This window comes from Phalacrocorax aristotelis, chromosome Z, assembly GCF_949628215.1.
Source record: "Phalacrocorax aristotelis chromosome Z, bGulAri2.1, whole genome shotgun sequence".
NCBI lineage: Eukaryota > Metazoa > Chordata > Aves > Suliformes > Phalacrocoracidae > Phalacrocorax > Phalacrocorax aristotelis.
Window position 1 is genome coordinate 51,055,411 of NC_134311.1, and position 22,626 is coordinate 51,078,036.

Genomic DNA, 22,626 nt, shown 5'->3' on the forward strand with positions numbered 1-22,626 from the left:
TCCCCACCTTAACGACTGAATGCCTTTAAGGGAACACTTTTTAACGTTCGGGAAGTCCGTTTTTTGGGTGTACTTAAAGGAAACCTCGTATCAGGTGCACAAAAGCAATGGTTGGTTTATGCTCCAGTGAGGTTGGTGGATGTTTTTATGCCCCAACATCGACAGTCCTCCAGAGACAAAACGGCCTGAGGGACTTGGAGGTCGGTGGTGTGGGGTTAGGTGAGGTGAAGTCAGGTGAGGTGAAGTGAGGTGAAGTGAGGTGAGGTGAGGTGAGGCTGTCACACCCCAACACGCATGCGCGCCACGGCCGCCGGCCCCGGTCGGCGCATGCGCCTTCAGCCTCCCGCGCCCCTCTCAGGGCCAGGCGCCTACTGATGACGCCACCTCATCTGGCATCCAAAACAACGAGCGCGCCGCCGCCGCCCGGCCGCTTGTGCATGCGCGCTAGGTGAGGCGCCGCGTCCCTTTCTCTCGCCCCGCTCCCGGGCTGCGCCCCCTTCCTCCTCGCCCCGCACGCGCCGGCCGTTAACTGGTGGTTAACGACGACGCCGCCGCTGTGAGGCGAGGAGGGGGAGCGCTCGCCGCGGAGACACGAGCCGGTCGGGGGCGGCCAGCGGGGAAACGGCACCTGCTGCCCGCCCGCCGTCCCTCTCCTATTCCTCCTCCTCCTCCTCCTTCAGGAGGGGGACCTCGTCAGGGCGTGGGGGGGCGGGGAGGGGAGGAGAGGAAAGGAGAGGGCGGGCGAGTCGAGGCGCGGCCGGCGGGGGGCGGGATGCGGGGGGCGGGGGGGCGGGGGGCGGAGTGCGCCGCCGTCCGCTGCCGAGGGCGGCCCCTGAGGGCGAGGGCACGGCCCTCGGGCGGCCGGGCGGGGTCGCAGGCAGGCCCGGGCGCGCTGGTTGGGGGAGGCTGGCGGCGGGGAGAGGCGGGATAACCCTGCGGCCGGCCACCGCCTCCTCCCCGGCAGCCGCGCCCCCCCCCCCCCCCGTCCCGTCCCCCCGCAGGTGGGGGCAGGGCTGAGGCCGTCGCGGGGGAGCGCGGCGAGGGTCTGAATCGTGTCTCTGTGCATAGGTGAGCCCGATGTCGAGCCGCCGGCTGGGCGAGGGGCAGCGCGGCTGAAGAGCCGGCCCCGGGCCGGCGGCCCCCTTGGAGCCGGCGAGGCTCTGTGCATGCCCGGGGTGGGAGACATGGACTCGGCAGAGCCGGCCGGCGCCGCGGGCGGAGAGCTTTCGGCGCATCGGGCCTCGGCGAGCCGCCTTCGGTGCGCGGAGGAGGAGCCGGGCAAGGAGGGAGATGATGCGGGAGGGAAGAGCGGCGTCTGCTCTTGGGAGCAGAGCCTGAATCCCGAGCTGCAGCAGGGGTACCGCATCTTGCGCGAGTTTCTCATGGAGAAGTACCGGCCCCTGACAGCACCGTTTTTGAAGCCCCTCGCTGATCAGGCATCCATCAGGGAAGAAGGAGCAGGCTCCCTTTCGGGTCGTAACGGCAGTCACTCCGATGGAATGTGGCTGTTGAAGATGGAAGAGAAGTTTTCCAGTGGGCAGTACGGAGGAATAGCAGATTTCGTGGGTGACTTCCGGCTAATGCTGGAGACATGTTACAGACTGCATGGTGTAGATCACTGGCTCTCCAAACAGGCCCAGAAGCTGGAAATGATGCTGGAACAGAAGCTGGCGCTGCTGTCCCGGTAGGTGTAGAAGACCCTGTAGGGGCCCTGCCAGATGCTTTTTATATGGAGTAGAATAGGAGGGTGTGTGTCTTTACATAAAAAGTACGGTTTGAATGGTTTTTTTAAAAACCCACAATAAAACACATTTGAATGTGTTTGTCCCATCCAAATCCTCAAGCTCTGAATAATTCAATGAAGAGGAACGTTTCCTGCTGGCAAAAATTCAAATCTCCATCCAGAATCCTTCGGAGATTCCAAACCTGAAAATACCAAGATGCAAAATAGAGCACAGCATTTCCTGGCTGATTTTCCTTCTGAAAGAAGCCTTTTATGAACATGGAGGCACACGTGTTTTAACAAGTTGTCAAATGCTCCTTCCTTTGTTTTATGCTGTCAAAAACAAGTGAAACTACCCAAACTGTGTATGAACTCTTTAAAATGAGCTCTTTAAAATTGTAATTTTTACAGTCAGTGATATTTCTACTGTCTTTAAAATAAGTAGGAATAAAATCTTTGGCCAAAGTACCTGCTTTGAAATGGGTAATTTAGTGTTGGAATACTTTTTGATAATCAAAAAATGAAAGCTGAAGCTTTGCATATCATAGTCTTGAATGGCAAAATGGAAATTTTGATATGTTTAAATGTAAGTCCCTGGCAGGAACTCATTTATCAGCCAAAGCAGCTGAAGCATAGAAAGCTGTCAAACTATATAGCAGAAAGCCCAGTTTAAATCACAACTAAAATACATGCTGTCTTGTGAGTTTGACACAGGCTTAGTTTAGTCATATTCAGAAAACTGTGGTGGCTTCTAACAATGAAAGGTCCCTCAGTCTTCTGAGCAGCATAGTATTCTGCATGTAAAACCAAGAGGATTTTTTGGCAAAGGGTGAAGGTGAAGAAGGAACAGGATTGGGAAATGCATAAAGCTGTGCATGTCCATCAACCTTAAACTTGCTAGTGACACAGATTGTTCGCCACCAGCTGGTAAAACGAACCTAGCTTGCATAGTAGAAACACTTGAGGAGTGCGGTGTGCAACTTGACTGAATAAGCCAGAGTGACATACTCTGTGTTGGTGTAGCAATGCTATATTCGAAACTAGTTTTGCTTAACAGCAGTTGTGGGACAGTTTGGGAGTAGAAGGGAAGGAGCAGAACCTAACGGGGCATGAATGTTGCTAGTTTGCTTGAGTAAAACTTGATTAAAAAAAACCCCAAACAACACCCACAAAAAACCAAACCATCAATTCCTGGCTTAAAAGACTTACTGCTGGCAAATAAATAGCTAACCAAATGCAGCTTGGAAGATTTGTGCCAAGTTCATTTCTCTGTGTTGTGTGGCTGTAATATCTCAACTGCATTGAATTGAAAGGCATTTTGTTGAAGGCTTTTTGTTGAATTATATGACTACTCATTGGATTTGGTAGGACCTGAGAATGCTCAATGCCTTTTTATTAGACACTCCGTAACAAAGAGAAGTCAATTTATGTACTGCGTCATCAAATAGCAATATATGTATTTACTAAAAAATCCCATTGCTGTTGTCATTCTTCCAAAAATGCACAGTCTTTCAAATAAATATTAAGAAATATTAAACTGGCTAAAAATAATCCCACGTCAGTATATAGTCAATGTCTCTTACATTAACTTTTCAAAGATTTGTAAAGATTTTTTTTCAATATATCTGTGTACACTAGCTTGGTAAAAGTATCTAAAAACTATATTTAGAAGGGATTATGGAATTGGGAAGTCTCAAAGTTATTTCACAATTTTTGATCAGACAGATTTAAGTGTTCAAAAGAACTAATTTTATTAGTAAAATGAAATTCAAGAGCTATTTCTTGGAATAATCATTTTTGCTTCATTACAGAGCAGTATTTAGCTCAATGATCCCCATCAAGTAACTGAAGGGAAGTGATCAATGTTAGCTACATGATTCTCAGATATTACAAGCCACAGAAAATTACCTTAGAATGGAGGTTGCTTTTGAATGGAGGTTGGATTTTTTCCTCTTCCCTAAAAGTTTTCAGAGGTCGTGTGAAAGTGTGACTTCTCATACAAATTTTGCTGGAATACCTTGAAACAGGGTAAGATGAAATGTAACTTTACAACTAAATTTGTAGTGTTTTGCTTTAAATGTTTAATTTTTAACAAAACTCAACTGTTGTTTAACACACAGACCCCCCAGCACAAACCAGCAAGTGCCCAGGGGAGGAAGGGGAGGAGTATTTTTAGATGTTTTCTGAAAATTATAGTTTATTTTCTCAGGTCTTGTGAAGTATTTTCTTTCCAAGTATTTGTGGATTAATATAGAAAATTCAATCTCCAAACAGTATTTGGTTACGTGAGATAAACATCCATCATTTTTAATACATGTGGAAACATAGCTTATGTTGGTTTTAAGTCTAAAATTTTGTAAAGGGACTTTCAATGTGGGAGAAATGGCAGGTGAAAAATAACTGCTTTTTTCTGAACAAATGTGCTCAATCTGTGGTTGGTAGTGTAGGCATTGAACTGCCGTTAGTAGGGGAAACTGTAGTCATGAATTGGCTTACTTTTTTTCTTCTAGGCATTTAAGAGAGAAAACATCTATATTTGTAACATCTAGAGGATGCTATGGGCTGGAAGATGAGAAGGGAACAGTGTGCATTGCAACAAGACGTCGTTCCACACCTCGCAATTTAGTAGGCTTGTCAACAAGCATGTTTGAGTCTGTGATGGTTCAGGCTCTAAGACAAGAGGAACAGCTGAGGGCAAAAGAGGAAAAGAGGTAAGAGGAAAAACTGTTTTGTTTTGGTTTTAAATAACCAAACTTCTTAGTTCTCTCAGGGGCTAGCTCCTTAAGGCTTTTTTAGGTAAATAAATGTTGTGATGCTGTTTGTCGTAAGTTAATGAATGAGCCTAAGATTTCAATACAGTGCATCCACAAAGCAAGAAATGAGGTTTTGATTTACCACCTTCTTGAGAAGTTGTTCAAGTTAGGTAAGCATTAAAATAAATTAAGGCTATTGTTATTTTAGTGTTGTGAAACTTTTAATAGTAACTGAAAGCATCCACAGCAATGTCCTGTTAGCTCAGTAATGGTTTATCATACCTTTCCTTGGACTGTTGTCCATGCAACAATTAGATTAAAAACAAACAGAATGCTTAACTACAGTCTAATTCTGTGATCTTGTCACTGCTTCCCTGACTGATAGCCAGGAGCAAATTATCTCTGCCAGTGACACTCCTGCTACCTCACTGATATGGCACTTCAGCTTGTCAGTTAGGTAACAAATTTAGAATGTGTGTGTAATTAACTCTGTGGGATTTTGTGGTTTTCGTAAATTTAAGACTTATATAGTCCCAGGCAGTGTTTAATGTCAATGACGGTATGTTTTACTTTGAGGAAAACGAAGCTTATAAGCTTGTGTACTTAAGAGACTGTATCTGAATGTGGAACATGGTAAGAGAGTATTAGGTTTAGGAAGCAAGATATTTCCAGCTGTTTTCAAAGTTTATAGTTTTGTAGATGTTCCCCATATTTAACCAGTTTACTCTCATTTTGCAGATAATCTTCATTTTCAGCAGACTTGAAGCTATACAGTTTTGGCTGACTTGAGTGTTAGCCAGTACTTTTTCCCTAGAACTGAGTGAATCTTTCTTCTTCTAACCTACCGCATATTTTGCAAAAAAAACCAAAGATCACTAAGGTTTCTTGGGTGAAATTCTCTTTATTTGTGTTCTATGCTGTGTTCTAGATCTCTGAACTTGATAATGCTGTTATGAAAAAGGACGTTTTGATTGGATTTTAGTTCATCCATGGAGTCAGTAGAACATATTACCTGATCAAATAAAAATTTTGCTTATATACAACTGTTTTAAGCATGTTGCTGCGAAACTGTAGTACGTAACAGTTAAATCCATGTATCTGGATATACCCAAATGTCCCAGGTCCTGTGCAAAGGATACTCAGTGGTGGTTGATACCACAGAATGTTCTACAGTAACAAAAAAAGATCCCAACTAGCTTGCCTCTCTGTGCCCTAAAATTTTGAACTATGTCACTTATTAGGAAGCAATAAAAATGTGTCAGTAGATAGCTGGTTGAATATTTCTTTGACTCTATTGAATCTCCTCAAATAATCATGCTTCAGATATCTTATTCACTTTTCTTATTTCCTAATGGATCCACCATGTTTCCAAAGTAGCTCAGACCTCTCTGTACCAATTATTTCCCAACTCACCAAAATGCAAATGTTCCAAAAGTACATTGTAGAGGGATTTTATGAAAAATGCTCGGAAATTGGAAGGCCTATAAAATTAGTAATACATAACCACTGGAGATCATATGATGCCGTATATAAAATTTTCAAAGTGTTTTATATATAAATGCACATACTTGTGGCACTAAGATGGGACACTATTTTTATTCAAAAATGTGTTACAACTTCCTAAATTTATTTTGGATTATTGCTACAATATATATTATGTTAAATATATTGCTAGCTGTTAAGAAGAGAAAATTGTTATTCAGCTGCTTGTTTTAGAAATCTGACACACTGAGGTTGGCACAGAATAGATACTTTCAAAACTATATGCAAGATTGCAGACATGGGTAGTTTAATTGGAGTGCATGGCGCTGTCCTGGTAACCCCACTGCAGTATTCCTTAGAGCTACAGTCTTGATCCATTGGCAGATGTGCATTTTCGTTACTGAATTTGGCTTTCACTCACTCTGCATTTTTTTGTAATAAAAATGAAGTTTGCTGAACTGAAACTGCATTTATACCTGTTTAAAGCTCCTACTAAATCTGCAAGGAAAATTCAAGTAAAAATAAGTGATTCTGAAATACTATCCACCTTTTTTTCAGGCTACGAGATGCTAATGCAGAATTCCCATTTTCTTTGTTGTATCCCTGTAGAATTCATGGCATAAAATGTGTTCTTAGAACTAAAGCACTACTTTAGTGGCTACAGATTATTTTATTGATTGTTATTATTGATTGTTTCACTTAGTCTTTCATCACAGTTGTAAAAGACTGAGTCTCCAAATCTGCTGTAATATAGACTATCCTGTGTCAGAGTATAATTATGTGTGACTGTGATGGTCGACTCAAATGAGTGGGTAAACTGTTTAGGATTTTAGTGTCTACTCTACTGAATTTTGCTTTCCTCCTTCTCTTGCTCTGCTGTCGTTTTTCCTCTTAAAATTGTGTGTAGGCTGGTAGTATAACCTTGTGTGCAGGCAAATCAGTTGTGTTTGGATAGGCAGCTCCTGCCGTGCAAGGGAAGTGCAGATGAGTTATCAGGAACATGAAATGCTCACTTTCTGGCCGTCCAGCAGACCACTCAGTATATGCATACTTTGTAGCTTGTAATTATCAGCTGCTTCAGTAGGGGTTACACGCTTTCAGCCCCGGATAAGTAAGGTTGCAAATGCAAGTGCATTTCTGCAAAACTTAGTCTCCTACCTAAAGAAATTGCCTGTTGAAGTCCAGTTAATATCTAATCCTTTGCTTTAGATGTTTAGCTATACTCTTGTAAAGCACAGGCATCTTATGATGAATAGAAAGAATTGCAGTAAATGAAATCTTTAAAGTAGTTTTAGATCCCCCTGTCCCCCAATCCTTGTAATTTGTTCTACAAGCTTTTTTTCAACAGTATATTTGGAAGAATATCCTGAAGTGTGTTTTCTTCATCTTTTCTGTAGTTTAATTCCTGGTAATCCTACTCAAAATTCTTTATTTTTGTTATATAGGTATCCTTTGTAGAGGGTTCTCTTTTCCTTTCCTGTAGTTTATCCATTTCTGCAAAAACCTATTTAATTTTCTCTTTATTTAATGTTTTATAACCTTCCCCAAGTGATACATTCAATATGGTAGACTCAGTGTGTGAAAACTGGGAAGATGTCTTTGCAAAGCTGATGTCACTGTTTTGCAGCTAATAGTTTCTGTACAGCAGCAAAAGCACTTTTTCCACCCAAAGTATATACATAACAAAATCTGATTTACTTTTCTTGTCAATCTTTATAAGCTTTCCTTTTGTCCAATTGTTCTAATTATCAGAATATTTAATATCTTTAGATTATTAGATACAATTCCATGAGGTTCTACTCAGCTGTTTGGTTACATGCTATATTAATATTATATATACATACTAACTTACATATTAGTTAACCATAAATAATGGGGGAATTATTATATAATTGGAAATGCTTGCCTGTTTAGGGGCATTTAGATACTGAAACAGAGGTAGATTCCTACTGAAATTTTTAAAACCACCAGTGACTAACAAGTAATTAACTGGTTGACTTAAATGGGAATTAAGTGTCTATGACTTCGGTTTGTTGAAATTTATGCTACGCAGCTCTGTCTCTACCATCTCTGAAAACGTGATCCTGGGATAAGTTTCAGGCATGTTCATTAAAATATTTAAAGATTTCAATTTCAGTTGTAAGATAGTAATTTAAACTAGCAAAATTGTGGAATGAGGTACGCTTATACAGTTGATTTTGCCTTTTATGAGGATGCTGTAGCATGAAATGAACTGAGTCCTATGGAAAAATGTAGAGTATGTCACAATATGATGTAAGACATTACAGATACAGAATTAAGGTCACATGAGCATCTCCAGATCTAATTTATTCTGGCTACTAAATCTTGATTTCATTTAGAATAATGCATAATACTGCTATTTTGTACATAGCTTTCTAGTTTATTTTTAAATGAAAGTTTTTAGAAACAAGTTACTGTAGAATTATCACAGCTGTCTGTACCTTGTCATCAGAGTTCCAATGCCTTACCTTTTACCTGTGAAAAATTACTCAACACTTAAGTGGTTTGGAAGTGGTAATTGGGCTGAGGGGGAAAAGTACAATCCAGTCTTTGCCTCCTCCCCCCTCCAAGTGAAATCTCTTGTTGCAAGTGAGAAGGAATTAGCTGGTGAGATGTGTTTACTGTCTCAAGTGAGAAAATGATAAGGAAAGTGGGGAGTCTGAACTCTGTTTTAGGTGGTACCTCTACTTGGGGTGCATGTCTGCTGCATTTTAAGGCCAGGTGTCATGGGTTTATCCACTCAAGAGCTGCAAAACAACTGCTGCAGATATATTCTAGGAGTTTTGTCCTTTGGTATTCTGGAAATGTCAGCTTGATTTTAGAATAGTTTTGTGTTATTATTGTAAACACAATACATGTCCACAAACACATTCCTGCTAAATGTAAGCAAAAGTATGAAACAACAGGTTTTTTACATTTGCTGGTAGCATAAAAGCCAAATATGTTTTTCCAGTTCATGGATTCTTGTGTATTTTTCTCAGTGTAAGGATATTTGTCCTGCTAACTATAAAATGTTTCTCTCCCCCCAACTTTTGCTCCCTCACCCTACCTCCTCTTCCTTCTTCATCCCCATCCTTCCTCTCTAAAAAACACTCCAAGAAAAAGCTATGCCCCCCAAAGATGGGCAGCTAGTAGGAAGACCTCAGTAACAAAGATATGAAAGTGTGCTATTATTTAAATTTTTTTTCTGAAATGTCTACTGAGAATGGAATGACTACAGATACTGTGATAAAACGACAGCTTTTTAAAAAAAGAGCAAACTTTTTGCAAGTGAAACAATGTATGTTTTTCTTTTTAAAAAGATCTTTAAAATAGCATAATGATTGGCATTTTAGGAATAACAAGACAGAGGTGAATCCAGGGTATTTATTTTGAAAATTCTACCTGAATTTGAATTATTAATTAATGATAAGTTGAAACTGCTTGCAAAGACGGTATTTTTAGAGTATCTACAGCCTGTGTTTTTATTAAATGATACCGAAATATGATTGTTTCTACAAATGTTCTATCTTGCTGTCTATCCATGTTTAAGCTTATTTCTGTACTATTTTAATAGTATATTTTGGAGGCAGCAGGTTATTTGGAAGTATGTCTTACAGTTAGGAGGGAGGAGGGAGTAGGATTCAGGAGTGCTTTGAAATTTATTTTTGAGAACAGTTTTTACTTACTATTGTTTTTCCCTCTGCCCCACTTTTAAGCTACTTATTTTTATTTATAATTCTTATTTATTTATTTATGCGTGGAAATAGAACAAGTCAGAATAAAAAAAATGCTTACTTTACCTATGCAAGTAGTGTTGAGTTTACTGGTTTATTCACCTAGAATGGCAAATGGGATTTTGTCATTAGACCACATTCATTATATGTTTAAATTAGTGCTGCAAAGTGGAGTTTTGTCTTTAGATCCCATTCATTGTACAGTTAAATTACTGCTGCATTGGGCTAGTGAAGCTGAGAATTTACTGGCCTGTTCGCTTTTACATTTTAATTTTATTTTGCATGAATCTGTCTTTTTGCATTTGACAGGTGCATAAGTAAGAAGGATGCATGTGTGTGGTGTTAAAAATTTCTGTTCAAATAATAGTAGCAAGTCACTTTTAATTTAATTATGTAAGTTAAAGTGTTCAGCAGAATCTTACTGTATTATATGTTGTTTTTGCATACATAGAGGATATAAATTTTAAGTTTGTGGTCATGGCATATTTCTCCTGCATTGATATTAAAATGTGGGCTAAGCTAGGTTTGTCATATATTTTACATTAACAAGATAACTAGTCAATACTTCAAACAAGCATTCTTCATGCTAGAAGCCACTGTTAGCTTCATGTTGTCAAAAGACATATTTTAATATGCCGTTACTCTTTGGCTGAATTTGGAAAGCATTGATGCTTGGAATGGATTAATGGCATTTATTTGCTACTTGTATACCAAGAGATGTAATTGGAGGGTAGCAATCTGCAAATAAGGACATGTAAATTCCAGTAACAGATCACATTAGTAATACATGCAGGTGATCGCTTCTAGCAGTGGTCAGTGACAGAAGCTTCAGAGAAGCTTTTCAGAGAAAAAGATATGAGAAGCTTTGAATGAGCTCTAGAAAAAATTTCCTCTAAGTACAGTTGTATTCTAATCCTATCTTTTGGAATCTGGTCATGCCTTGAGGCAAAAATGTCAGTTTACCATTGCAACATTAAATTAAAATCCCTCCAGTTACTGGTAACCCTTGATATCCTTGTGATTCCTGCAGATTTCCTATTTTTCACTTTGGAACTAAATTGACATATCCTGTGTTCTAGTAAGTTAGATGGTAAGCTACGCATGATTGCTTATCTGAAGTGGAAGCATTACTTCCTCTTAAACTTGTTGCCTTTAAATTTCATGATGAATTTACAAATAAAAGTAAATAGAAGTTCCCAGTCTATTATATTAGTTTTGAATATTGCTGTCATGTTTCCTCTTGCTAGTGTCTTCTGTAGAGTCCCAGACTTTTCAGAAGTTTTTGCAGGCCTCTGATTACTGATAACCTCTTTCTCTGAATACCCACTATTTCTGCTCTATCCTTTTTTTAGATAGGGGGACCAGAACTGAATACAGTTTTTCAGGTGAGGGCAAACCATTTATTAATGTAATGACATTTTATTTCTGGTGTTATTTTCCATCACATTCTTCATACATCCTGATATTTGTTTCCTTTTTGACCACCATTGCAAACCAACTAGTAACACACTTGTGGGTGGGAGGGAAAATGTCTCTTGTATGTGAATGAAGCACTTAAGTTAGGCATGTATACTTGTCTGCTGAGGAAGGGAGTTACAGAGTAGGTGACACAAGCTATAGGGCAATCACTTGAAAGCAAGACTTATCTGGAATTTGTTTTCAGGGATTTTTATACAGATAGTTTGTTGGAAATATTTAATCCTGCCAAAAAGGGATTGGGGAAGGGAATACATTTTTCAAAAAAATCTAAATCACCCAAACTACTGATATCTGCCAGGTTTTTTCCTTACCTTTTCCCCTTTTTAAACCAGTGGTGATAGAAATAACACTATAATTTCCCATTTTGGTGCAGTGATGCATTATGCAATCCAGTGTAAGACAAACTGAGTTAAAACTTAATGTACTGTGTTCTTTATTACTTCAAGATAAGTATGTATGTCATGTTGTGGTTATTTTTTTTCTCCCTATTTTCTTTTCTTCATCCGATACCTAAATTTTCATGAACTTTCTTTTAATAGGCTGAGAGAGCAAGAAAGAAAAGAAGCAGAAGAAGCTAGTCAGAAAGAAATAGAAGAATGGGAAAAGTCCCTTTTAGCTCAAGCAGCACCTACAAGGATGGAGACAATGTGGGAGATTCCAGCTATTGGTCATTTTCTTTGTTTAGCACAACAGATTTTAAATTTACCTGAAATAGTATTCTATGAATTGGAACGTTGTCTTCTGATGCCTCAGTGTAGTATTTTTTTATCTAAAATAATGACTTCTCTGTTAAGTCCTCCTCATCGCAGATCTACGTTACATCGCAGGCCTACACTTCCTTACAGGGCTTGGGAAGTGGCACTCAGACAGAAAGTACAACATTGGTATAATGTTGTAGGGCAGACGGACAATCCTAATAGCTCTGCAGAAAAACTTGGATTGTGTCCCCAGTTTTTCAAAGTCCTTGGTGAAGTTAGTCCCTTGGAAGACAAACCATTTCATGAGCTACCATTCCACCAAAAAGTATGGCTGCTAAAAGGCCTCTGTGATTTTGTGTATGAAACACAAAAGGATGTTCAGGATGCAGTGCTAGGTCAGCCTATCCATGAATGCAGAGAAGTAATTCTTGGTTATGACTACTTGGAGAACGCATATATTCATTTTCCACAGTTCTGTGGTGCAGATATTCGGATTTACAAACAAAAACCTTTTCAGGCTCCTGAATTCCCATCTCCTCCCATCAAAGTTAAGAAAGTGTCACGTATTAAATTGGAGAAAGTAAAACATGAATATGTAAGCAAAAGCAATGGGGAGGTCAGTTCTGGTGGTAGAGATGAGCTTCATCATTCTAAGACAGAAGATGAGAAAAGATTGGATTCCATTGTTATCTGTCCAGAAAAAAAAACATGTTTAGGTAGCTTTAGAGTCACTACAGAGGAGATTAACTGTGAAATCAAGACCTCAGGAGTCGGCAACATCAAAAAAACTCATTGCCGTAAAGAGAACTTGAGGAATTCAGGAGAGATTATTGGTATGGGTGGTCAGCCTAGTTCAGGAGAACTAAGGGCTGTGGAGAATGGACAAGGTTGTGCTGAAATGGCCAGAGTAAAAGCTGAGATCAGTCCATTCAAGGAGAACACACTGAAAGCTTGCCAAATGCATGTTAATGGCACTCGTAATGACAACCAAGACATAAATTGCCGTGACTCTTCTACAGAAACAATGCTAGAGAACTCACTGCAAAATAATACGAAATTAAATAAGTTGCAGGCAAAAAAGAAGAAAAAGAAAAAAAAGAAGTTGAAGGATATTCTAAATGAAAATCTACAGAGAAAAATTGATGACTTGCAAAGAAAGCATGAGATTCATCTTCATCCATTCAAATCTTATAAATCTGAGATCCAAAACAAGTTGTTTATAATTAAAAAGAAAGCAAAACACAAGAAGCACAAGTCTGGTAAGTTGACATTTTTACCTGTAGTAAAAAATAAGAGGATACATATTTCCTTTTTTTGTTTGTTTTCTTAGCTGATTAGTCTGCATCTTCTTTTGTGAAACAGGACAGCTGTATTGCATTAGACTTTTCTGATGTTAATTTTAGTGTTAGTTTCCCATTCAATAACGCAAGCATATAAAACAGTCTCATCAGCTGATGAAACCATGGTTCATTTGCAGAATGTATCTTTAGAGAACATAATCAATTCGAAGAGTTTGTTTATTTCAAAAAATATTTAAAAGAATTAATCTGACTGACTGGTTAGCATCAGAGAGTGTGGCCTGAAGTTGTTTTATGCTGTCTTATGTCATAGCAATTGTGGAAATATTTATTCCCTTTCTGACAATATTACCTTATCCAAATTATAATGAAATGCAGAGTAATTACATGAGATAACGAATCTAAAATCATTCCTACTGGAACTGTGTAGGCTTAGGTCACCAAACAGTACTGCTTTGACTGCAGGCCTGATCACATTTCTGCTTAGTGCAGTAACTGAGATACAGAATTTATGCAGGTGGCATTTTTGTTACGGATGTGGCCAACATGTAGTTGATTGTTTCAGGTAGGTGATACATGATCCAGGTTTCAGTTAAGTCACTGGAAAATTTTAAAACAATTTTAAAACAGTGAAGTTATGAAGTCCTTAAGCCAGTTCCAATTGTCAGGTAGTTGTAGTATTTTGATGTCATTTGAAGTACGATAAAACTTGATCTGTGACTGTATCAAGTCACTTTAGTGACTGTTAGCTCTCCAAATGTATTACTGTTTAAATTCTTATTAAAATCAAACAACAACAAAATGAATAACGCAAATCGCTATTAAGGGCTCTTTAATTTAGAGAACAATTGGAAAAAAATTGGGGACAAGTGTCCTTTATGTTTTCTGTGAAAGTATTTGAAGTAGGTCGCCATCTTCATTGTAACCCAAATTTTAAAACGCATGCTTAAACCTACTTTTTTGAATTAATAGAATTAATAGAGCTCATAGAATAGCATGTGTCATTTTTTAACAGATTATTGTTTTGAAAGACAACCATTGTTAGCAAAACAGACTGGCAATATTTGAAAGTAGCTTTTGAAGTTAATTGATAGAGATGATGTTTACTGTGATAACTGCTTTTCTCATATGTGTCATAAAAATACCAAAAGTTAAAAAAAAGCTGCCTGTTTGCCTCCATCTTGGTACTTCATACACTTAATAGCATGTTAGTAGCATTTTTTTTATAGTTACAGATTAAATTTTTGTTTTTAAAGATGAAAAGAGACAAATTTTGAAGTGCTGGTCAAAGAACTGTAAATACTGGCGTGTGAGTTTAAGCTTTTTTAAAGAATTGCATCATGAACAATTGTCACAGACTGGTTGTATTTATAATAATAATATAATTTCAGTGAAAATTATTAAATTTTGAATTTCTAGTTTTTAGTCCGTGATGTTAAAGAATTTTTGATCTGAGTAGATCCCAGACTAAATCCTTTAGTGTTAGTGGAAACTGTAGTGCTTACTGTGATATGCGTGATCGCAATACCAAAGTACAGGCAGTTCTTTTCATTTGAAATGCCTGTCTTTTAATTGACACAGTGGAAATTAAGCTCATTAATAAAACTAGAATCAAGAGAGAACTTTCCTTCAGTCTGTTTCCTTTTTGTATTTTGCATGTGCTGCAGAGATGCTAAAGTGAAAACAGAAATCCCTGGCTTTTCATTATCCCAGTTACCTTACAAATATTGACCTGTATAGATATTATGTGATCTCCATTTCTTGCAATGACTTTCTTTTGTTTTCTGAAGCACTAAAAAAAATTATTTGTACTACCTTAATACAAAGGCTCATCTAAATCTGATCTGATACGTGATTATAATGGAGATTATTTATCCTGTTATCATCCTGTGTGCTGAGCTTTATTAGACGGTATTTTAGGACCCAAATCTGTTTCAGAAGCTTATTATAATAACAAGCTAGCAGTTTATACCACTAAAAATACGCGAGTTAAAACAGTTCTTTCAGTTTTAACTTGTGGTTTTACATGACTGAATAGTAAATTCAGCAGTAAAATGCCATGTACCTCTGTTTTCCCAATTCCATATTGTGTGGTAAGGAGCTTGACATTATCAGATGTAATTTAATATAGAAAATAATTAGCGTATAGTTTTGTTAGGAATATCTGTAACTGTAGACTAGCACCAGATGCCATTAATCATCTGAAATTCCGTTATAATGATACATATTGTCATCATCAGAGAACACTGCAGGTACAGTACTACTCCTTTTCATTGTCAGTTTCATACAGGACAGAGATGTGTAGGTGCAGGTGGAAATCCAGAAAAGTAACAAAGTTTTCTGCCGTGTTTTCTATTGGGGTTTGCACAGTTTTGCAAACCTGACTGCACAGGTGTCATGTGTGTCTGTTCAATAAGAAATGACGGAAATTCCTCTTCTCCGCTTCTGCTTTTCCTGTGTCTCTAACGACTTGATCTGCTGGATCTGTTAGTCTAAGTTATGCCCAGATGGTGTGTTCATTTCCATTTAGGTGGAGGGTATAAAACATTCTTTTTCATCTGCAGGTGACAGGCACTGTCCTGGGCATGATATGAAGGGTCCTATATCTTTTAGTACTCTCTTGTCCTTTATCTCTTAATATACTGAGGAATTTCTCTTCTTATTCTGACTACTACTTCATTGCAAATTTGGACCCCGCTGGAGAAAATTTTCCTAAAACATTGCAGTATTATAAGAAAGAGCTTTTCTTCCTGTGCTTGTTAAGTGTCTGTCAGTCCTGTAGCTGTTAGTCTGAAATGGATTGAATTCATGCTAATGCCTTTTTGTTTTGTAATGTTTCGTAACTTTTACGGCTAAGTGGTATTTCTCAAAGCTCTTCTGTTTAAAGATACCTTTACAGTGTAGAACAGAGAAAGAGTTGGTAAAACGGGTGCTGAATTCACAAAAACACTTGATATAAACCTGAGCATAGCCATAATCACTCTCTACAATGTTATTTAAAAGTACAGGAGGTAGAAGAGAGCATCAGGAACGTAAAAGTTAGTATCTTTCCTTATTTTTTAACAAGGTGATTTTTTTTTTCCACTGTTAGTTCTCCAAGGCAGCTAAATGTAACTTTGAGTCACAGTTCATGTTTCTATTGAGGTGATTTGCACATTCCTGACTTGCTGTAGCAGTGGTACCCTAAAGATACTGTGCACAAATATAGACTGGTTGTGCAGGTTTTGTTTAGCTGAAAACTTCCCATAACTACTGTAGCAAAACTTACTGGAGAACACAGCCATGTCGTGAGCATTGCCATAGTTATGAGGTTCTCTTACAAGTCATGAAAAGGAAGATGTTACCACTTCATTGAATCTATGTATTTGAAACAAGGTGATAGTTATTATTGTGGCAGTATTCTGTGTCAATATTATTGATGGAGTCACGGAATATAATGAAAATGCAATCAGAGAGGGTAGTTCTGTAAACAACTTGCATGCTACACATTCATTGTAAATGTTATTTTATTACTGGAGTTAGATATCTTAGGCTTTAGATCTTGAATTAGACTGTGGCAATGGTGATAGGCTTGTTGGATCTGGATTAAGACAGCTATGTTGAAGTAAATCGTGGGGTACAACAAAGATTGCAGTGCAAGACACAGTACAAAAGCATGAGAATTCTGTGACTGTGCTTGAAACAGGGATTGGGTGAAATTCAGAGCATCCACAGGGTTGAGAAAATAGGAGGGACCAGAGGCTGCTTGAAGTAACTAATGTGCCTGAAGCAGAGGTAAGTGTGAGCTGAATCTGTTTTATTCCAGTGGTTGTAGAAAACATCAATACAGCACACACCTTTTAGAGGAAGCTTGATGTAAATTCTGTACCCTGTACATGTGCTCTGAAAGATTCATAGAAGTCCATCTGCTTAAAGTCTATTTCATACTATATTTTATTTCTGTAGAGTACCATTACATTTTGTGTATTAAATCAAGCATTGCTTGAATGTGAAGAAATGTATTTAACAGCCTGGCAGTTTTGTACCATCTGGTGGACTGTCCTTGGGAATTTAATGTTCACTTTTGTCTTCAGAATTGTAAACACTTCGATGTGGTTTTACCTAGCCTCTAGATCTGAACAGCCTATTAACCATGTTGAAACCATTAAATGAGTATTCTGCCGAGTTGTAACAATGTACTCAATGCATCAGTACCTTCAGAAACCTACCACTGAGGTTTTACTGGGCTTACATACATTGTTCTGTAAATCAGCATTATTAATATACTTGTTCAGACCTGCTTTGCTGTTTTGACAATATAAAATCATACTCTGTGTCAGCATGGAAGCTTCAGAAGTCTATAGTGATGCTTCATTTTCCAGATTATTGCACATTGTATTTTCTAAAAGAGGAACTGTTGGGAGCAAGATAGAAGATTGAGAGAGTAAAGAGAAAACAGGACATGCTCAGTAGTTGCCAAATCTTTGAAAGGCATGAAATGTGTCTTACAAATTTGTGAACAGGAAAATTCAGGCTGTTTTTTTCAATTTGAGAACAGTGGAGTTGCTGCTTGAATGTAATGAGAAAACAGGGATTCTTGCAGTTGGAGGGGCTAACAGCTTTATTTTACCATGGGGAAATACTACTGAGTTAGTGTTTGATGTCAAAAACATCAATTTCCCCATCTGGGGGAATGAGGCTCTGCTGCATATGCAGTAAAAATTGCATTTTTATTAAAAATTATTATTAAAATATTTTTAATTACAAATTGTTCTATTATGACACTTTATAATTTGAAACATGGATGGACATTACTTTGGTTCTTCAATGAGGAGCCACGAGGACTCAACTATCATAGTTTATAACAAAATATTTTATTAGATCTGTAAAAATGTTCCTGTGTTAAGGTCAAAATGGTTTATGTTATGATAACTTATAAATGGGTTGTATTGTCCTTGCTGAGGTAATTTACAAGTGTCAAGAGGATTTCTGTGGCTTAGTGTTTTATTTGTGTACATTTCTATGCCTGTAAAATAGGATTAGAAGACATCTGAAGTGTCATTTATGTATTTTTTCCCCTTTCATCTTCAGGTGGCAAGACCAACTTGAGAAGGCTTCTATTTTAGTTTCATCTGATCTCCCTAGTGGGGTTTTTGGATGCTCATAACTAGTGCTCAGGCCCTCATTTTTATGTTACACTTGTTAATTGCCTGCACATCTATTCAGTGATAACATCCATGGAATTTGTTTTGGCTTGAAAGGAAAACCTCTGGCAGCCAGGTATCTTCTGGACCTACTGAACTTAAATAACATCCAAGAATTTCCTCAGGGCTGGCTAAAGGGCTCTTGGCTAGTAAAATGTTGATTTCCAGTGAATCTTAGAACAGAAGTGTTCCAGCAGTGGTGTTATTAAAAAGGAATAAATGTGAAAGATCTTTAGATCTGGATTTGTTTTTTACTTTCAGCAATGAGTTTGTTTAACAAATTACTTGATGACAAGTATAAATATGTAGAAGGAAAGTAAATGAAAAACAGCTCTTAACTATCAACTATCCGTTGAAAGTATAAAATATTCCAGTGTCTTGGAATTGGAATTAGAACAGATGATAACTCTAAACAGTATTAATTCAGGAAAGTCGTATTTCTCCTGTTCCACTTATGGTGATCACCATTAATTTAGCATTAAAAATTAAAAAGCAGTAATGTAAAGATTGTTCGCTTCTGAATTATTTTACTCTTTTTGTTTAGTTTTGGTTTGTTATATAAATTACTCTGAGACTGAGTCATACATGAAACCTGGAATATATTATTTCAAACAGTACAAATATTTCAGTGCTTTCCAATACAATGTTCACTTACTTTGAAATTAGCTTTTCTTAGAATAGCATTTGTTTCAAATTCACTTTAGTGCTTTCACTAACGTGTGTTATTGGCTTATACTAATACTCGCTATACAGTTTTCCGTCCTCATCATCCTTCGAACACCAAACACTGCCTGGGTGGACAGGGCAGTATCCAAGTTAATGTTGCTTGTGTCTGCTTGATACAGTTTCCAGCTTTTTTGGAAGATGAGTAAGGGCTTGCTCAAGTAAACTTACTGTGGAAAACCTGTCTTTTACTGCATTCCTCCTGCAAGATGGAGTTTGTTTTCACTCAGAAAAAAAACAATAGCATGATAGCTAAAATGTTACATAACTGCAGTGTCCTTTACTGTAGATTGTAAGCATTTTGACAGTGTCCTTGTTTCAATTTAATATCCAAGTCATTTGTTTCAGTGTGTAAAGTCAGGAAGTGTGCAAATTGAGTTTTTGGGCTCTAACACTACCAGCTCTGTGGATACATTGGTAGGATGTTAATGGAGAGAAATATTACCTCAAATTAAGAGAGTTTTGTTTTATATCAACAAATCACTGAATTATAGTTACTTTAGGATAAGATTTGTGATAGTTTAGTTGTCTGGAAGGAAAAATTGATTGTGTATTTTACTTTTATTCTCTAGTAGAGAATGAAAAGGACTCTGTTGCACAGTTCTGATTCGTCCACTCAACATGGCAGGGCTCTTGCTGTAGGAGTCTGTAGTTGTCCCCTCCCTGATCTCAGGAATGGCTTAGCTCTCTGTCAATATGGGAGGTGGTATAGAAAGAGCTGATCCTGTCCTGCAGCATGGGAGGGGAAAAGAGATTAAAGTTACAATTTCTGTCCAAGCTAAGATGTCTTGTAGTCTCTTCCCCTCTGAGCTGAAACCCAACTGAGATCTGGAACCTGTTGGAAAAGGTATTGTGGAGACATAATCAGTAATTGTGGTACAGTAAAATCATATTAGTGGGTGAATGTAAGGTTACACAGAAATGATATAGGCTGACATTTCCTAGCTTTAGAACACTTCCATTTGCAGCAATGTATATCTTTTTAATATAGGTTAGATGTGTACATATTTGAAAAGGAACCAGTTTTTTTCTGCAGTAATGTTACTTCATCGTTCTAGCAAGGAGGAATAAAACTTTTTTTTTGTTCCCAAAGAAGTTTTGACTACATTTGAAATTGAACTTTATAGCAAAAAGAAGTAAAACTTTATTCTTTGTTACAAATGTTGTCTTATAGTGGAAACAGGAATAAGAATAAATCGATACTTATTTATCAATATTTATAAAACATTTATCAAATACTTGTCCAAGTAAATGTTTCTACTCCACAAAAAATAATATAGTGTTGTAGCTGTTGCTGGATAGTGAGGCCATTGTTAGTGCCTCAGGACGGTAGCCGAACAACAGCTTTTATGTAGTTGCAGCTTTTGAAGGAGAAGGTCTCTTCAGCTATTTCAAGATCATGATTTTCTTTGGACTTCTTGTTTTAGTTTGGGAAACTTCATTTGTTTTGATGGAGAGTGTTTTTCTTATTTCATTCTTACATGATTAGGGAGAAATGTAAAGAAATTGATTGAACAAAAGCATATCTGATTTATCTTCCTTCTCTGTAGTGCAGTCCCGAGTTATTGATTCCTATGCATTTGTTACTAATATATCTATACTGTGCAAAGCAGTCCTTTAAAGAGTCACAGCCATAGGAAAGGTGGTTGGAAGGAACATCTGGAGGTTGCCTAGTTGGATTCCTTGTGTGAAGCAGGACCGTCACAAATACCAGATCAAGTCAGCTGTCACTTGAAGCCCTCAAAAGATGGAAATCTATTTATTGACCCCCCTTCCTCCTCTGAGAATTTTTGTACTGAAATTACTTCATTATTTTGTCTATGTCTATGTGTTAAGTGTTTATAAATTATGGCTAGTAAAATCTGGAGACCAAGAGGTGGGAAGTAAGCAGGGTGTGTTGAATTGGAATAGGTGACCTGAAGAGATAATGCATATGAGCTACCTTAAAATATTTATTTTTTTCTTCATTATTTTTAGGTGTGTTTTTCTATCTCTGTTTGCTTTCAGTTAGCATTTAAATATATTTGTACATTGAGTATGCTTTGAAAGGTACAGTGTGCTGTGGTTCAAAATGCATCTAGCTGCTGTCAGAAACTTTTCTTCATCTGCTGAAGTAATTTAAGCCACTTTAAGTAGTTCCTTTCCTAGGATTATAGCAAAGGAGCTCCAGCAGACCTCAGTGAAGTAGTTTGAGAAGTTTTCACTCACACCTGATGACTGTTTAACACCTTAGTGATTTTATTCTCCCTTCAGAACCTGTGCCCACCACAGCCTGGCAGTTGAAGCTAAGTGGCTGCTCTGTGATGGCATGGCTGAAGTGTCTGTGTGGTTTTGCTACATGCGACAGAGCCAGTAGCTGGTAGAGGCTGACATACCTTACCATTGCTGTTTGTTTTGCTGCATGTGTCAGCTTGTGGTCTGAGAATCTAAACTAGCAGGTCTCAATATGTTTTTATTGTGGAAATCTAATCTTTGGTTAATTTTATCCAAAGATTTTTCCACTTGAAGGTAAGTATGTTGGGATAATTTTAGGTGCTGAAGTCAATTTGGAAACTGGACACAGGTGCAGCTGCATTGCCTCAGGAATACTAAAAAGAAGTTTTCCTTTATCATCTTTTGCTTTTTTGTGTGGGTTTTTTTGTGTTTGTTTTTCTTTTTTTCTTGAAAAGCTATTAAAGAAAAATTTTCTTTTAAAACTTGGCATACAAGAAATACTTTTTTGGAAAACCAGATATAACTTCTCTAAAAGAGAGAGATCATCAGTACTATTGCTAGAAGTTCTTTTGAATTTCAATTTGGTATTTTATATTATTAAGGTAGAAGAAGAGTTTGCCACAGTTAGTTTGCTGTATATAGTTGCACAATGGGAGAGAATTACTATCTGTAATGTTTTCTTATTTTTTGGTGTGTGATATGTGTCTGCACCATGGGACTTTTGGTGTATATAGTCACAAGGTGCCAAAGAGACTGCTGTTCTGTACGGATATAATCTTAGTTCATGGCAGATGTCAGCCTGGGAATTGTGTAAGTCTTATGGTACATATATTCTAGTAGGCATGCTTTATGATAACTCATAGGTCATACTCTATTTTCAAAAACTTTTTTCCTTCATTCAGTTTACACAGAAGGTAAGGCTCATTTTCCTTGTGCGTCTAGTCAGTTTTTTTTAAATTCTTTTTCTATGTGTCACCCCATATCTTCCCTACTGCATGCTTTTCAAATGCTGCTGTGAAGGAAGAAATATTTAAATTTTTTTGTAAATAACTATAATTCTTTTCCTGGGGAAATGTTTTTTCCCTGCTTTTTCAGAAGGAAATATTGGGGGAAATAAAGTATATTTCTGTTAACTCTGTTATTTTTTGAAGTCCACTGCATCATACAGCACCTGGTGCTGAAAATATTCACATAAATATTTGGATATTTTCAGCATACTTTTCAGCAAATAAAACTAAAATTTTCATTTTAATCATATTTAAATCTGCATTTTTGTAAAGAAGCAAGACAATCTAGCTGCCCCATGTTTTTATCGCTTCATGCTCTTGCCAATTAA

The 22,626-nt window shown here is 37.7% G+C and overlaps 1 protein-coding gene across 5 annotated transcripts in view; it reads left to right on the plus strand.

The window, feature by feature from the left end:
- Positions 1–361: 361 nt before the first annotated feature.
- BRD10 (bromodomain containing 10) overlaps positions 362–22,626 on the plus strand; it is a 66,488-nt gene continuing 44,223 nt past the window's right edge. For 2 of the 5 annotated variants that reach the window (XM_075079607.1, XM_075079609.1), the window contains exons 1-3: positions 793–1,684; positions 4,234–4,434; positions 11,714–13,131. In XM_075079607.1, coding sequence (XP_074935708.1) covers positions 1,167–1,684; positions 4,234–4,434; positions 11,714–13,131 — 2,137 coding nt within the window. In that variant the 5' untranslated portion in view covers positions 793–1,166. Of the gene's footprint in view, positions 449–792; positions 1,685–4,233; positions 4,435–11,045; positions 11,081–11,713; positions 13,132–22,626 lie in introns of those variants that run through there. The other 3 variants (XM_075079608.1, XM_075079611.1, XM_075079610.1) reach the window with 3 other exon arrangements.